Here is an 18,165-nt window from a genome sequence, read left to right as displayed (position 1 = left end):
TGTTATTACCCAGGTTGAGTTACCATCCTGAGCGAGAATCTAAACAAAATGAAAGGATGAATAAAGATAAAATAAAACACACAAAAAACAGATTCATAATATTTTACAATAGATATAATTTTTCCATTATTGATTAATTTAAGTGACTGTATTAAAGAGACAAGCTTGGAACATAACACCTTTTAAGATAAACTGTCAAAATTGTAAAGTTTTATTGGTGTGTTCAATACTTGTATCTTATATTTACAATAAAATTAATGTCTTCAACAGTCATACATAAATGATTTTTCCAGACAGAATAAATAAATAATAATACATTTAAAAAAAAAAATCTGTACAATATTATAAGCTACTTGCTGAACTCTTATTTTGAAAGTATTACGTCACATCCGCTGGCCATTTGCGTTGTTTCTAAGCTTGTGTTCATGGTGAAGTGAGTCCGTACGACTGTACGATGATTTTGAACGTTAATTTACCAACTTCGTTTGTAATGAAGTAAAAACAACTTTAGGATTTGCATTGAGGAGTGATCTTATTCGTGAAAACAGTGCAATATCTGCATGGTCGCTTGCGCAAACTAACGTGGTAGTGAGACGGATCATCTGGCCCGCTTGTGGCTGTCGGACGTCACTGACCAGCAGCCGCAAACTTTAACAAAATGGGGGAAAATCGTACAAAACGTGGAAAAGGAATACAAAATGCTCAACTTCCAGGACCTGGACCTCAGCATGGGGTGCGTCCTGCAGCACCCGCTCCTCCACTGCCTAAAAATTGCTGGTCCAGGCCTCCTCCCCGTCGCGGCGGGTTTCGCGGTCCCACTCCTCGTCACCCGATGGGTCCACCGGGGCAGAGATTTCCTGGGCCCCCTCATGACTACGGACCGCAGCCCTCGAGAATGAGGATGATGGATAACATGGCAGAGCACAGACAGTTTATGAATGAACCACACGAGTTTATGAATGAACCACCCGAGTTCATGATGCGCGAACAGATGATACACGATGAGCCTTTACACCCGCTGGATTTCCCCGACAGACCCGGATTCCGCCCTCCGCCGTTTAATGATGCTGATCCGCGCTTTGACTCTCTGGAGTTTGAGTGCGGACCGCGTTTCCGTCCTCCAGACTTCTGTCCACCTGAGTTTCGGGCTAGACCATCGAACTTCTTCCGGCCTGAGTTTGAGCGTGTGCCCGCGGGTGTTCGTTCACCAGAGTTTGATGATAGACCAGGTTTCCCCATGATGAACCCTGGAGTTGACCCGATGGAGCGTTTTGGCCCAAGAGACCCACATTTTATGCAACCAGTGAGTGTACATGTAAGTTTTTGACGACCTTATTTATTATCTGAGATTTGTGTCTGTGTCAAAACCTAGTTTGCTTTCTAGTTAGTTATTGGGGCAATCCTTCTATATAAACCTTTATATCAGGGGTCTTCAACTTTTTTCAGGCCAATAAGCTCTTAGTGGGTAGAGAGATTAAGCAGGGACCCCCTGTTACATATTGTATACAATTATTATGTATTAAAGAGTTTTGCGTTTAATGCCCATAATAACAAATGTGTGGTACCATATTAAAGGGATAGTTCACCCAAAAATGGAAATTCTCATCATTTACTCACATGCCATCCCAGATGTGTATGACTTTCTTCTGCTGAACACAAACAAATATTTTTGAAGAATATCTCCGCTCTGTAGGTCCATCCAATGCAAGTGAATGCCGACCAGAACTTTGAAGCTTCAGAAAGCACATAAATGCAGCATAAAAGTAATCCATAAGACTCCAGTGGTTAAATCCATGTCTTCAGAAGTGATAGGTTGATAATCTCAGCATTATCTATTTATTTACACCAAGTAGGCTATTGTTCTGAAAGCAAAAAGCAACTTAAATACTTAAAAAGAAACTGTTGGCTGTCATCCACTCAAAGCAAAGCAGACACTTTTATCTGCACGGCCCCCTACTGCAGTGCTGCTCAAAAAGATCTGCTATCAGCAGTTCGTCATGAGCAGTGGTTGTACACTGTCCCTTGGATCAAATAATAACAGTTTTCAAACTGTTTTCTGTGATTAATTGCGATTAATCATGATACATTGTGCAGTAAAACAAATAAAAAATTAATATAATTAATCGCGTCGTATATCAGTTTGGTTGCTATGAGACGTTTCTGACAATCACTGTACCCCTCAAAATCACAACGTAATTGAGCTCAAAATTAAAAATAAGCTCCCTCTTTGACACGTTCATGTTAAGTTGTCAGGTAACTGAATTTCAAATGAAGTGAAAAGTCACATCATGCATGATCACCATCGAACATCATTTTCATGACTGATCATTGCTGCCATGTCCGAATACTCGAGTACTCGTGCCCATCCCATGTTGCTGCAGATTATTAATGGTGCTGTATGTTATTTTAGCTGTTCTGGAACTTCAAATTAGACATGCCCCCTCTTTCTAAAACCCCGCCCTCCAAAGATAAGGTTGAGACTGTTACAGAGCAGAAGAGCAGCAGTGCGTCTTCTCATGGTTGTCTTACACAACAGTTGCAAAGTAGCGCCCTCAACTGACAACTAGTGTTGTCAAAAGTACTGGTAATTCAGTACCAAGTCGATACTAAAATAAAAAAGATGTAACGATACCAGTGTTTCTGCAGTACTGGTAGTACCGAGCACTGACACAATCCGGTACCAGCGCACAGTTTGACGGACACACGACAGCTTTAAAATGCTCATTTTGAGTGTGTGCTCTGTTACTCCTTACACTGAAATGGACAATTAATCAAATTAAAATTGTGAAATGTCCTAGTGTGATTTATTAAACCGCTAAGACTTCAATCTTAGTGTGGAAGAGCTGCGTACTATGAATGAATGTATAAATCCGACCGCACATACATATTGAGAATCATTCACATGTTGTATGAGATGACAGAGCAGAGCACTAATCTACTGTGAACCATGCAGCACACGTAAACTATATATTTATATAAATAAATCACAGCATTTGTGCTTTAATCTCAACTCATCTTTATTAATAAAGCATTTAAAACAACAGAGTTGACCAAGGTGCTTCACAGTAATACAATTTAAAACATAACATTTAGAAATTAACCAAATACACAAAATACAAACACTCCAAAACTGTGTCCTATATTTCATTTGTCAGACTCAAAGGCCAGTGTAATGAGATGAGATTTCAGACATGACTTAAAAGTCTCCATGTCGCAAACTGTTTATCCGGAAAGTGAAGCTTCCGGCAAAAAATACACGTTATAATAAAAGCACATTTCAAAATATAAGCTAGATCCCTGAAACTAAAGAAATTGTGACAGAAATATATTACAACTGTATAGTAAAATGTAATATTCACTGTAATGATAATAATAATAAAGCAATATTTCACAAACAAGACAAGAATACAATTTTGGCAAAAAAAAATGCAATGACATGTTGAAAAGTTCTATTTTCACTTGTTAAAAGTTTTAAGAATGAATTGATTAGACACCATTTTGATGATGAAATTAAACTCTAAAACATGGAGTTCTGGAAAATACTACTACTACTACTACTAATAATAATAATGACAAAAAGGAATGCATGATTTGGTAAAGAATAAAACAGGTTTCAGTAGTGTGCTACTTAAAAACACTTAAGCAATGCATCCTTGATTGAGAAACACTTGAAGGAAACATGGATTTCTTTTCATTTATTTATTTATACATTGAAAAGTAACTTTTTAAATAGGCTAAACAGGTGTGTTCAATAGCACATTGTCATATTAGCATATTTATGCTATGGTACCAAAGCTGGTATCGAGAACTGTGAAATTTCACTGGTATCAGTACTGACTACTGAAATTTTGGTACTGTGACAACACTATTGACAACTGTTATGAATCTGATATGTCATTTAACCTGAATGATCCACTTCAACAACTACGCTATGAGAATGCGCAAAATGATTCACAGGCACATCAAAGTCTTCTGATTGGCTAGTTTCGCGGGACACTTATTTCAGTGAAATCTTTCAGGGAGTGTGAACGTTTTCTAAATACCATTCCATAACAAAATCACTTATAGCACCTTAAAGCCTGCTAGTGATGTCAAAAGTACCGGTACTTTCATACCAAGTCGATACTACAATAAAAAATATGTAACGATACCAATGTTTCTACAGTACCGGTAGCAGAGTGTGTGAGCGAAGCAAGGAGTGGAGCGGCATGACTTTGCCTGGAGCGAGGAGCGGGTTTTTAAAAAAACGGAGCGTCATTGTTTTCTCTCGCTCCAAGAGCGCTCCACTAATGCTCCATCACGGGCAAAACACCTGTTAACAGACCTTAATGCAGTAATTCACCATGTGTTAAGCAGTGTTAAACACTATTGGCATGAAGGAAAGATGGAATTTCTGATATAACCAGAAAGAATGTGATAAAAAAAAATTACTAATTTAAAATCTAGCGGCACTTGGTAATGTTCGACCTCCAGCGCGAAGGTTACTTCGCTTTCTGTTTTCACGCTCCCTATTATTGAGTTAAGCTTGCCGTAAAGCTTGACTTATCTACATGCTTGTGTCTCGTCTCTTTATTCTTCAGTCAACTGGTATATAGTGAAAATTAATGATGGGATGGCGAGGGAGAACACGAGTGGGGAGGTGATAGCCACGATCAAAGGTTTGTTGTGAAATCCTAAAAGACGTGTCCAAAAAACACGATGATAATCCGTTCACGTGGAGAGAAAATCTAAAGGTCAGTAATACATATATAGTATATCTCTCTCCCCTATTAAATATTTTGAATAATCATATCAACATTTTAATCTAATGCATCTCAATCTTAACTGTAGGCTATTATGTCCCGCATTAAATAGAATTGAACTTTTAAGGACGTAAAACACCAACTGAACTAATCAACATGTTAATATTGCATAGTTTGACTTTAATCGATTGCCAACTAAATGTATTTTAGTGCCATAGGCTAATTTATGCTTTATACATTTGCAGATGAAGAAGCTCATCAAATGCGAATAGAGGAAGATTTAAAATCTTAAAAAATTCAAATGCTAGTATTTCTAAAAGTAAACTCTGCATTAGACATATAGTTTTGACAGTCGTTATCTAGTTTTGATTTAAAAAAAAAAGTGTAGAACATTCTGAGAATGTAATTTTGTTTCGTTCACAGAATTATAGGGCAAGGTTAATTAAAATAAGTGCAATAATAGAAAATAATAGGCAATAATACATAGGCCTAATAATGTTTTTCTGGTAATTTATAAAAAAATTAGTTTGGTAATTTATATTTGTAATTTAATGTTTTTTCTTTTTTTTTTTTTTTTTTTTTTGCATCTAGCAATTTATTTAATTGATCAAACCCAGAGAATGCTGCCGATATGTTTCAAAAGTAAGCTATAAAAATTTAATTTAGTCTTGGGCTAATGTTAGTGTTCTAATAAAGCACATTGTAGCTTTTCTTCTAGTATTGTGTAATTATTTTTCATTTAATACACCTGCATGGAAGGTTGTGATATTAAAAAGCATACTGAAATAACTTTACAGTGGAGAGGCAGTTAGGCGCAAATTTTGCCATGGAGCGTACATGGGGCGGGGTTTCTCTAATCCAGGGAAATGGACAACCTGGAGTGGAGCTGGAGCGGAGTGGTTAAAGAATGCTTTAGGCACGGAGTGGAAATTGTTGCCGCTCCACTCACACACTCTGAAGTACCGAGCACCGACTTAATTTGATCCTCGCACGCTGTCTGACTGACAGACGGCTGCATACAGATGCTCATTTGAGTGCATGTTCTGTGACTCCATTACACTAAACTGGACAATTAATCAAATTAAAATTGTGAAATGTCTTAGTGTGATTATTAAACCGCAAATAATTAAATAAATATACAGTCTGCATGTACTGCATGCTGAAAAGTGAATGTGTGAAGCTGCTCATGTGCTGAAAACACAGACTGATCAAGTTATTACAGACAAATATTTGCATTAAACATGAAGGTGTTTTCTGTTTCCTCTTTCCAATAGTCAAGTTCACAAGATGTCATGCTGCTATTTATATTGGTATCTTTGGTGTTTTAAACACAAGTTTTAATTAGATCTGATAGTCCATACCTAGATGACTTGGCCTAATTTCCTCTTGGATACTGTTCACATGATGATTATATTTTGCTGACGTATACGTATTGATGGGTATAAAGAACTATTAGTCTATTATTCATTGCTGTCTCTTATGACTTGCATATTGAGATCTACTCTTTTGATACTTTTACCTTTATTAAAATGTTATTCCTTTTTTTTTTCTTTTTTTTTTAAATAAGCTTATTGTTTCTTAACAATTTATTGTTACCTGCTGATTCTTCATGCATCAGTATCAAAATAGAATCCTAGGGAACTAAGTGTTATTTTTGTTTCACATAAATAAGGGGAATCATGCATTTGGAGACAGAGGAGGGTTTGCGGCACCGCCACAAGATTTCCTGGGCCCAGGTCCAGTACCACCACCACCACCACCACCATCCGAGACATCGAAAGACACCAAGATCGAACCTTCCAAGACGATGGCATCAAAGCTGGCAATGTTCAAGAATATTTCAGCAAAGTAAACCCATAGTCATACTCCTGATTTGTATCTTGAGAGAAAATCATTGCTTCTCTACATTTTGGCTAAAATATTTAGTGGTTTTGAGAAATTCAAACCGTTAAGGAGAGAATGTTGAAATAATTGCAATTTTTTTTCAGCACTCCCCGTGGACGCTCATTGGGAGTCATTTCATTTATTGGTGTAAGTACTTTTGCTAATAATATGTTATATAAGCAGTAAATGACAAGAAACCATGTTATATTGTGAATGTTGGATGCTGTTAAGTAGAGGTCGACCAATAGTGGTTTTTACAGATAACGATAACAAAGGTGGTGGGAAAAGCTGACCGATTAATCGGCTGATAGATTTTAAAATCGATTTATAGAATGTAAAAAAATTTTTTTTATTCTTTCTTTACTATGGCGGGCAAAGACAAAGAGTCCAAAATGAATGAAATCCCAAATGCAGTTTTTTGTTCAACTAAAATCCCAATAACATCCAGTAAACAGATTTTGAAGATTTGTTGCATAACACCAGACTTAAGTATAAACAATCTCAAAACACACCGGGGACTCTTATTTTTTAATGAAGAAAAAACTATCATCAACTATCGACAAAGATTTTTTACGATATCTGATAGTTCCAAAAATCAACTATCGGCACAGATTAATTGTAAAACCGATATATCGGTCTACGTCTACTGTCAAGCAACCCCTTCAGTTGTGTGTAAAACATTTAAGATAATGAGTTTTGTTTAATACCAAATTTTATTAACCCATTATTTTTCAAAAACATTCACTATTTAAAATGTCTCTCTCACTTTTGTTTTTTGAATGAATGAATGAATGAATGAATGAGTGAGCATTGAAAGTTTTTGAAATAAAACTTTTTTTGCATAAAAATCACTTGAATATCGAACAATATACAGCACTGTTTTGTTCATTGACCCTCAGAATAACTGTGGTTTCATTGAACGGGAGGATCTGAAGAAATTTTCGTTTGTCTTTGATGCCTTTATTGGAAAGAGATCAAACCTGGTGCCTGGGGTTAAAGTGCATTTTACTGCACTGAAAAATCTGGTGAGTCATTGTATATTTCATGTGCTAAAATCCCAGATTGTTTTCGATGAATCACTGTTTATTGCAGATGTTCTAATTTCTGTACTATAACTGCTTGTGATGTCAGGGAAAAGAATGTGCGGTTGATGTGAAAGTGGCCCCAAGAGGAACAGAGGACATTGACAATACAGTGTATGAGGGTGTTGTTACTACGGCCCTTCCTGATGTGAGTAAAACAGACACTTTAGTACTTTCCGATCAACATGGGACAGGTATAAAAGGTGTTGTTTCACTTGATAACATCCATTCAGAGATGGTTGGTATGTTTGAAAATGCTTTCTGAACTAAGTTATTCAATTGGGTAGATATTCCTCTTGTGCAGAGTTTATGTATAGGAAAACTATCTCGCAACTGATAGAGAGTTCTGATTTGAGTGAATTGTTCTATTTATTCGGTTCTTTTCATAACTTGTTCATACTGATTCAAAAATCAGTCTGATTCATTTGCGAATCAGTCTGAATCAATGACCTTCGTCAGCATTGCTGACATGGGTCAGCATCTCCTGCCGAATTTCCTGCACCTCCCCAACCAAATCGACTCCTAGGCCTATGGCCTGCTCGGGGGCGTCAGCTTGAGCACGTAAGTGTCTTTTAATGTCTCCAGAGCCCGAGGATTTTGAATTCTTTGACATATTGTCCTCCTAGAACAGTTATGGAACAGAGTGTATCGAATCTCACCGGTTTATGTCTTAAAAAGTATTAAAACTAGCAAAGTGCGCAGAGCTCGCCGTTCACACATCCGAACCTCGCATGGCGTCACGTGACCCCACGTTTCACATTCTTTGTGATTAACATTTTATATTGATTCATACAGTAAATAAAGAAAAGCAAAACATATATACATAGAATCAACATTTAACCCCCACTATTACCCCTCCCAATCCCCAACCCCGCCCTGACCCTCAACAAACATTCTTGTGGTCGTACGAGTATATACAAAAAAAAAAAAAAACAAGCAAAAACAAAACATTTATATATATAATGATCACACACATTTATACCTATGCACCTCTCTCCATCGCCCCTCTCCGAGAGCCCTCCAAAAACTCCAAATAGTTGCCCCATTTCCCAACAAACAAATCCCAAGTTACCCAGTCTTCTAAATGACACTTCCTCAAAAGCTGCCACCCTCCTCATCTCCGTGCACCACTCCTGAAATGGGGGCGCTCCAGCCGACCTCCATCCCCACATTTCACATTCTTAAAATAAAATAGTGATCCTAAATGACCTAAGACAGGGAATGTTTTCTAAGATTAAATGTCAGGTATTGTGAAAAACTGAGTTTAAATGTATTTGGCTAAGGTGTATGTAAACGTCTGACTTCAACTGTATATATGTATATGTCATTTGAAATAAATATATATATATATATATATATATATATATATATATATATATATATATATATATATATATATATATATATTTATTAGTGCTGTCAATCGAATCATTTTTTTAATCACATACATTTTTTGTAGGTAATCGTGATTAAACGCAGATTTTGTAAGTGTTGATATTTGACACCAAATATATTTATTTTCCTGTCAAAATGCATTTATTTTCATCTTGGGAAAGAAAACAAAACTATGTAACAATATAATGCTTTATTAACATTTTCCAAACAAAGCCTTCCACTGTATAAAGATAGAAATACACACACAAAAAAACCACACCAATTCAATTAACATTAAACATTGCCCAAAGTTAAGTGGGAGTTCGACTAATTGAAAGAACTACTCCCCACATAGGTTGCATATTTATTGCAATGTGCATTAAATCTCTTAAAATACACTATATTGCCAAAAGTATTCGCTCACCCATCCAAATAATTGAATTCAGGTGTTCCAATCACTTCCATGGCCACAGGTGTATAAAATGAAGCACCTAGGCATGCAGACTGCTTCTACAAACATTTGTGAAAGAATGGGCCGCTCTCAGGAGCTCAGTGAATTCCAGCGTGGTACTGTGATAGGATGCCACCTGTGCAACAAGTCCAGTCGTGAAATTTCCTCGCTACTAAATATTCCACAGTCAACTGTCAGTGGTATTATAACAAAGTGGAAGCGATTGGGAATGACAGCAACTCGGCCAGGAAGTGGTAGGCCACGTAAAATGACAGAGCGGGGTCAGCGGATGCTGAGGCGCATAGTGTGCAGAGGTCGCCAACTTTCTGCAGAGTCAATCGCTACAGACCTCCAAAGTTCATGTGGCCTTCAGATTAGCTCAAGAACAGTGCGTAGAGAGCTTCATGGAATGGGTTTCCATGGCCGAGCAGCTGCATCCAAGCCATACAACACCAAGTGCAATGCAAAGCGTCGGATGCAGTGGTGTAAAGCACGCCGCCACTGGACTCTAGAGCAGTGGAGACGCGTTCTCTGGAGTGACGAATCACGCTTCTCCATCTGGCAATCTGATGGACGAGTCTGGGTTTGGCGGTTGCCAGGAGAACGGTACTTTTCTGACTGCATTGTGCCAACTGTGAAGTTTGGTGGAGGGGGATTATGGTGTGGGGTTGTTTTTCAGGAGCTGGGCTTGGCCCCTTAGTTCCAGTAAAAGGAACTCTGAATGCTTCAGCATACCAAGAGATTTTGGACAATTCCATGCTCCCAACTTTGTGGGAACAGTTTGGGGATGGCCCCTTCCTGTTCCAACATGACTGCGCACCAGTGCACAAAGCAAGGTCCATAAAGACATGGATGAGCGAGTTTGGTGTGGAAGAACTTGACTGGCCTGCACAGAGTCCTGACCTCAACCCGATAGAGCACCTTTGGGATGAATTAGAGCGAAGACTGCGAGCCAGGCCTTCTCGTCCAACATCAGTGTCTGACCTCACAAATGCGCTTCTGGAAGAATGGTCAAAAATTCCCATAAACACACTCCTAAACCTTGTGGAAAGCCTTCCCAGAAGAGTTGAAGCTGTTATAGCTGCAAAGGGTGGGCCGACATCATATTAAACCCTATGGATTAAGAATGGGATGTCACTTAAGTTCATATGCGTCTAAAGGCAGATGAGCGAATACTTTTGGCAATATAGTGTATTAACCTTCCTGTAGACTGTGGCTAGCCGCTTTGTTACAGCAATCGTGAAGCCACGTGCATGATTTGCGTCAGGGCTTCAGAGCCAATGTCAAGCTCCACTTTGAACTCCACATGAAAAGCGCTTGCAGACAAAAACATCTCATTCTGCATTTTGGTGATAGTTTAGACTTAATGTGCTTCTGCGGTAATTAATATGCACCTTACTTGGGCTGAGAAATACTTGATTTCTGTCACAAGTTCCATCTAGGCTTGTTTTGTACAGCAAATAGCGTTAAGCATTCCTTCCCCACCACTTTATCACTGACACTGAATCAATGCTGTGTCTGTTTTTGGTGTGTGCATCAGTGTAATGACACCGGGCAGACACATTACAAAGGTTCCACCCCTCTAACCTGTGTTAATGCTGGTTTATGTTTTATTAACGGTAAATGCATTAATCGTGATTAAGAAAAACAAACGTGTTAAACTTTTTTAATTCATTGAAAGGGTTAACACGTTAATTCTGACAGCTCTAATATATATATATATATATATATATATATATATATACATACACACATACATTCAGTTGTGCTCAAAAGTTTGCATAACCCGGCAGAAATTGTGAAATTTGGGCATTGATTTTGAAAATATGACTGATCATGCAAAAAAATTGTCTTTTATTTAAGGATAGTGATCATATGAAGCCATTTATTATCTTATAGTTGTTTGGCTCCTTTTTAAATCATAATGGTAACAGAAATCACCCAAATGGCCCTGATCAAAAGTTTACATACCCTTGAATGTTTGGCCTTGTTACAGACACACAAGGTGACACACACAGGTTTAAATGGCAATTAAAGGTTAGTTTCCCACACCTGTGGCTTTTTAAATTGCAGTTAGTGTCTGTGTATAAATAGTCAAAGAGTTTGTTAGCTCTCATATGGATGCACTGAGCAGGCTAGATACTGAGCCATGGAGAGCAGAAAAGAACTGTCAAAAGACCTGTGTAACAAGGTAATGGAACTTTATAAAGTTGGAAAAGGATATAAAAAGATATCCAAAGCCTTGAAAATGCCAGTCAGTCACTTCAATCACTTATTAAGAAGTGGAAAATTCTGGGATCTCTTGATGCCAAGCCAAAGTCAGGTAGACCAAGAAAGATTTCAGCCACAACTGCCAGAAGAATTGTTCGGGATACAAAGAAAAACCCACAGGTAACCTCAGGAGAAATACAGGCTGCTCTGGAAAAAGATGGTGTGGTTGTTTCAAGGAGCACAATACGATGATACTTGAACCAAAATGAGCTGCATGGTCGAGTTGCCAGAAAGAAGCCTTTACTGCGCCAATGCCACAAAAAGCCCGGTTACAATATGCCCGACAACACCTTGACACGCCTCACAGCTTCTGGCACACTGTAATTTGGAGTGATGAGACCACAATAGAGCTTTATGGTCACAACCATAAACGCTGTGTTTGGAGAGGGGTCAACAAGGCCTATAGTGAAAAGAATATCATCCCCACTGTAAAGCATGGTGGTGGCTCACTGATGTTTTGGGGGTGTGTGAGCTCTAAAGGAACGGGGAATCTTGTGAAAATTGATGGCAAGATGAATGCAGCATGTTATCAGAAAATACTGGCAGACAGTTTGCATTCTTCTGCATGAAAGCTGCGCATAGGACGCTCTTGGAGTTTCCAGCACGACAATGACCCTAAGCACAAGGCCAAGTTGACCCTCCAGTGGTTACAGCAGAAAAAGGTGAAGGTTCTGGAGTGGCCATCACAGTCTCCTGACCTTAATATCATCGAGCCACTCTGGGGAGATCTCAAACATGCGGTTCATGCAAGACGACCAAAGACTTTGCATGACCTGGAGGCATTTTCCAAGACGAATGGGCAGCTATACCACCTGCAAGAATTTGGGGCCTCATAGACAACTATTACAAAAGACTGCACGCTGTCATTGATGCTAAAGGGGGCAATACACAGTATTAAGAACTAAGGGTATGCAGACTTTTGAACAGGGGTCATTTCATTTTTTTCTTTGTTGCCATGTTTTGTTTTATGATTGTGCCATTCTGTTATAACCTACAGTTGAATATGAATCCCATAAAAAGAAATAAAAGAAATGTGTTTTGCCTGCTCACTCATGTTTTCTTTAAAAAAAAACATGAGTGGCCACACTTTGCCTAGAATTTGCAGACATGTACTCTTGACATTTTCTCAACCAACTTCTTGAGGTATCACCCTGGGATGCTTTTTAAACAGTACTGGAGTTCCCATCTATGTTGGGCACTTATTGGCTGCTTTTATTGTTTGGTCCAAGTCATCAATTTCACGAACTTTTTTTTCTTAAATAAAATTTTAGTTTTGTAATGAAATAAATTAATATGGTGGCACAATTATTTTTGTCTACAAAACTAATTTCAAACATTTAAGCATACGCCTTCAGATCAAATGAGAAACATTTCAGTCAAGTGTTTCAAAACTTTTGACCAGTAGTGTATATAGATATGCATTACTTTTTATTTCTTTAGTACTGTTCACAATACATGAAGTTGGAGACACTATGTATGTGCTGATGGGGGACGTTTCTATATAGTCAAATTTTTCTTTGCATGTCCTCGCTTTAGTTTAAAGCACTTGATTATCTAATCAAAATAGCAATGTATGCATTGAAGTGAAGGTAAAAATGTGGATTAAATTGTTAAAGATTAAAGATTTATTCACAGCAAATGTTATTGATTGTTTTATTTCACTTCTACAGGCCACTGTTAAACTGCCGAACCAAGCTGTTTTAACTGTAGGCTCCAGTGTCGACCACAGAGGACACAGAATAGAGAGAAAAAAAAAACTTAGCCTTGCTGATAGCCGATGGTTCGAAAAAGCAACTATCGGCACAGATTAACGGTAATCTGTAAAACTGATATATCTGTCTACCTCTACTAAAAAAATCTAATTCTCTGTTTACTAAGGGCAACGTCAAGGAGCCTAATCCTGGCTGCATCAGGACCATTCTCTCTGTGGATCCCATTAAACTGCCCTTTGGAAAGCAGGACACCAATGTGACTCTTCTACTGTATGATCGTGTGGAGTTCCAGTTGCTGACAGATCTTATTACTATGGAAAAAAGGGCCACAAACATCAAACCAAAAACACCAGAGACTTTTCAGCTCACCAAGGAAATCAGAGAGATGGTTAGTAGCTCATCATATTCCTTTGAGCTTGAGGTTTTGTCTATGAAAGTGTGGGATTGTCAGTCTTGTATGACCATTGCATGAATTAAGGCATGTGCTTTTAACTACTCCTTCCTGAATTGTACTTGACTTTTTGTTGACATTGTCTTTTGATTTGATGCAGACCACGTAGTCATGAGATGCTTTTGATTTTGCCACAAAATCTTGACAGTTGACATCAGTTAAAACAGACTGTCACTTTGATGAATAGAATATTTTCTGCTTATATGGGTAACCGGTCCTGCTTGACCCACTCCGAGCGGGATTCAAACCGGCGTCTCCGGCATGGGAGGCGGGCGAGCTAAAGAGGAGACTAAAGGCTACGGTCCCTAGCGTCAGTCGCTAGTGCGCCTCTTTAGGCCAGGAGAGTGAGGTGTATACACTGCACAGCTACCTACCAGCTGGCTACCATTACATATGCATGTTTAAAATGCCAGAGGTCTTATAGTCTGCTTTTTAAGAACTCATTAGCCGTGTTTCCATTATTGGTCCAAATGAGGGCGTGCTAGTGCGTGCCAGGACCAGTTGCGTTCCCACTGTTACTTCAGGGGCTTCATCAAGCCTCCTCTGGGCTTTCTCGGGGCCACCGGCCAATAGGGGATTGAGGCATGTTCAGTGTCAAAGGCAGAGTTTTGCAGAACCTCCCAGGTTATGTATCCAGAGCACAACAGGACAAAGCGATGCCCAAATAAATTACTTCCATGGTCCTGTGAACTTTCATAGGCAGTGTGCTGGGACATTGTCCCACTGTTATTGGAGAGACCACTCAGGACACCATGGCAGTTTCAGTTGGTGAGTTGTCAACGCTAACTTATTTTGCTGTTTAAATTCGATATAAACTAGATATTCTAGATAACTAGATAACATGATACCACAGCTTGATCTTCTCTCTTGCTTGTGAAATGGGCAGGGTGTGTGACGTTGGCACCACAGCGACGTATTAAGGGTGGGTTTGTGGGCAACACTGCAGAGTTATTGGCCCGATGGTGGGAACGCAGGTCGATTTTGGTCTAGAGGTCCGTGGCTGTTGTCCCTGGCTGGCCAGTTGGTAACCCTGGCTCACACTGGCCCGATAGTGGATAACCGGCTATTGGCCTAAACACCTTTGCCTGGACCAGTGTTATGATAAGTAACACTCTGTGAGACAACTTAGATTTTTTTTTTTTTTTATACTACTTTTTTGAGGTCCAGATACATATGTATTAACACTGGGATTTGTATTTTATATATACTTTATTTAATATATTTAATATTCAATGTATGAAAATGATTTAAATATCATTATTCCTTTAGTTTGTATATGGGAAAATGGTGAAATACATGCCCTCATTATTTTTAACTAGATTTTAGCTAGACTGTGTTTTAGTTCTTGCATTAAACAATCTAAACCTACTTTACAGCAATGGGTCTTTGGATGCATTTATGGTTCCTTCAGTATTAGTTATACACGTACACTCACATACCAAGATGTATGGAATATCATCTACCAAGCCCTGATGTGTTTCTTTTGTTGTTACTTCATATATTGTTCTTCATTTTATGTTGTTAAATTTAAACATGTTATAGAATGAAATTATTTCTTTATTATTATTTTCCCAGGGTGTGATCATAAACAAAACTGATGGAACCTTGACCATTACGACAGAGAAACATAATAACCTGACCGCTTCGGCTGCTGACAATTTATCTGAAGATGAATTGAACACCATGGATGAAGTGGAGCTCACCGTTATAACCGTGAGCCTTTTTTTTTTTTTTTTTTTTGCCAGTGCAACACATTTTGGTTCAGTTGTTGATTGTGTTCAAAGCTTCATAATATACAAATACTGTTTGTTCAAGGTGGACGACACAAAGAAGGCTGTCCGACTCAAAAAGCTACCTGTGGGCTCAGTGACCTTTAATCAACAAGCAAATGGCACTGAAAATATTTCTGGAGTAAAGGACAAAATGCCTGGCACTGCCCCAGTCAAAGACAAGGTAGTTTAGGCCTTTAGCAAAGTTAGCATTGTTCATTCATGACTGTTAAAGCTGACGTGTGTAATTTTTTTCGATGTTAAAATACTTTCTCCAATACCATCCTAATTTGTAATTGTCATTTGGAAGTAAACCGTTTGTAGGTTGATTCCACTGAGAAGTGTAAACAATTTTGGCTCTGTGGCACTATCAAAACTTTGCTCTTGGTTTTTTGAGTAACCCAACCATGCTGACACTGTAACATTGACTCAACCAATGGTGTGAATTTGGGGCGGAGCTATCTGTTTTTTTCCGACCAATGACACATGGGAGAGGTCATGATTTTTGCCATTCCGTTTGCAGAGGTGCAGAAATTACACTCTTCAGCTTTAATGCTGGGAAACTATTGTGCCAAAAGTTCTTGGCAATTTTCAGTTTGTTCTTAAAGTTCATATGCACATGTTCATCTGTAGTGGAAGCCGGTAACCTCGGAGGCTGGTTCTCAAGAGTTGGTTGTCTCCTACGATGTGAGCAGTGAGAAATACGAGGGAATGATTGTCAAAATCGTGCCAAAGAATTCCAAAACACAAGAAATGGAGGTAGGCTATCACAATCCCACAAGCTGAACAAAAATTGACTATTCAACTACATCCTGCAAACAAAGACTTCTTTTTGTTGTTTTCTTTGATGTTTGCAATTAGGGTTGGGAACCGGTTCCATTCTTTAAAAAATACCGGAATAATATGATCTTCGTGACTTTCAGTTCCGTTAACGGTTCTCCAGCGTGTAATTTTCTGCTGATGCGGCTGGAATACTGTCCTGAAATACTCTGACAGTGTTTCCAGCAGCACATTTCTGCAGCAGCGCTGCCCTCTACTGACTCTACAGCGTAAAACACACAGCTATACCAGTGTATTTGATTCCCTATCTCGAGCCGGTTCTTTTGAATCTTCAGCGCGAAACATACAGCGTTTCCGTTTTTAGTCCGGTATACAAGTACTGTAAACTTATACTGATATGCAAGTTATGAATGTCCAACTCGAAATGAAATAAGCTTGCAGTACTACATTTGGCTACAAAACACAGTCTAAACTGTCTCTGGAACTGTTACTGTTTATTTAATGATGACCTATGTCTCTATTAAATCAAGCAGTGCAATTACAGACTGGTTGTTCATATGACAATGTATAATTAATGATATACAAGTTTTGTTGTAATAAGTGGAATTTTATAAAATAAATTAATGAAATATGCCATCACATTTCTTGTTGGTTTAGATTTGTTTATTTAAAATATAGTTAGGATCTATTATTGGATTGTATTTATGTCTCTAAGGGTGCTTTCACACTTGGTTCGATTGCTTGGACCGAACCAGAGTTTGTTTCCTCCCCCTACCCCCGCTGGTATTTTTTGGGTCAGAACCGCGGTCCGATTACTTAATCAACGTGTGTACAAGCGGCAGCTGTTTACTGCTGCAACTAGGAAGAAGACATCAGCTTTGCTGTATTATTGAAGTATTCATCTGTTTGCATTTACCACCAAAACTTTACAGACACAAAACGACAATTATGTTTGTCTGCCACGGATGCGTTGAATCTGCAATGATGTGAAGAATATTAGCATTTGTCTGCCGAGAGCCAGCGGATGCGTAGCAAGAGTGAAGAATGTGAGCTGCTCTCTGAAAGTGATTTATTTGGACACAAGCTGGTATGAGAAATTCATTAAACCATAATTGCAATCAGAAGACTTCAAAGACGCAAATTATACGTCATCAATAAGGATTCACTTTCGCGATTTGGTACGATTCGGTTCATATTTCAATTTGGTTCATATTAACAGCGAACCGCACCGGAGTTCACATGAACCGTACCTCAGACCACCTTTTCAAGTGGACTTGGGTGCAGTTTGCGGGTGCGCACCGGAGTTCGCAAAACAGCGTTCACACCACCAAAACGAACTGAACTTTGACATCATTCGAACTTGGGTGCGCACCAAAAGTCCTAGTGTGAAAGCACCCTAAGGGTGTGTTCACACTTGGCAGGTTTGGTTCGATTAAAACAAACTCTGGTGCGATTGCTCTGTTAGTACAGTTCATTTGAAGAAGTATGAACGCTGCCATCCGAACCTTGGTGCGTTCACCAAACAAGTGGACCGAGACCGCCTGAATAGTGGGTCTCAGTCCGCTTCCAAACGAACTCTGGTGCGATTCGATTGATATATGAATGCAACGTGCTATGTTGCTCATTACAGTTCAGTGCAGGCGTCGGAA

General features: G+C 38.8%; 1 protein-coding gene across 2 annotated transcripts in view; it reads left to right on the top strand.

Moving 5' to 3' along the window:
• The first annotated feature begins 388 nt into the window (after positions 1–388).
• The window catches only part of si:dkeyp-121d4.3 (uncharacterized), a 32,150-nt gene continuing 14,373 nt past the window's right edge, over positions 389–18,165 (top strand). The window contains exons 1-9 of one of the 2 annotated variants that reach the window (XM_051648525.1): positions 389–1,303; positions 6,415–6,590; positions 6,731–6,773; positions 7,526–7,651; positions 7,758–7,856; positions 13,683–13,904; positions 15,543–15,680; positions 15,783–15,920; positions 16,370–16,495. In XM_051648525.1, coding sequence (XP_051504485.1) covers positions 659–1,303; positions 6,415–6,590; positions 6,731–6,773; positions 7,526–7,651; positions 7,758–7,856; positions 13,683–13,904; positions 15,543–15,680; positions 15,783–15,920; positions 16,370–16,495 — 1,713 coding nt within the window. In that variant the 5' untranslated portion in view covers positions 389–658. Of the gene's footprint in view, positions 1,316–6,414; positions 6,591–6,730; positions 6,774–7,525; positions 7,652–7,757; positions 7,857–13,682; positions 13,905–15,542; positions 15,681–15,782; positions 15,921–16,369; positions 16,496–18,165 lie in introns of both variants that reach the window. The other variant, XM_051648524.1, reaches the window with a different exon arrangement.

The sequence above is a fragment of the Myxocyprinus asiaticus genome, chromosome 21 (assembly GCF_019703515.2).
Source record: "Myxocyprinus asiaticus isolate MX2 ecotype Aquarium Trade chromosome 21, UBuf_Myxa_2, whole genome shotgun sequence".
Lineage (NCBI taxonomy): Eukaryota > Metazoa > Chordata > Actinopteri > Cypriniformes > Catostomidae > Myxocyprinus > Myxocyprinus asiaticus.
The sequence above is the reverse complement of the archived record's forward strand: the minus strand, read 5'-3'. Positions and strand labels throughout refer to the sequence as shown.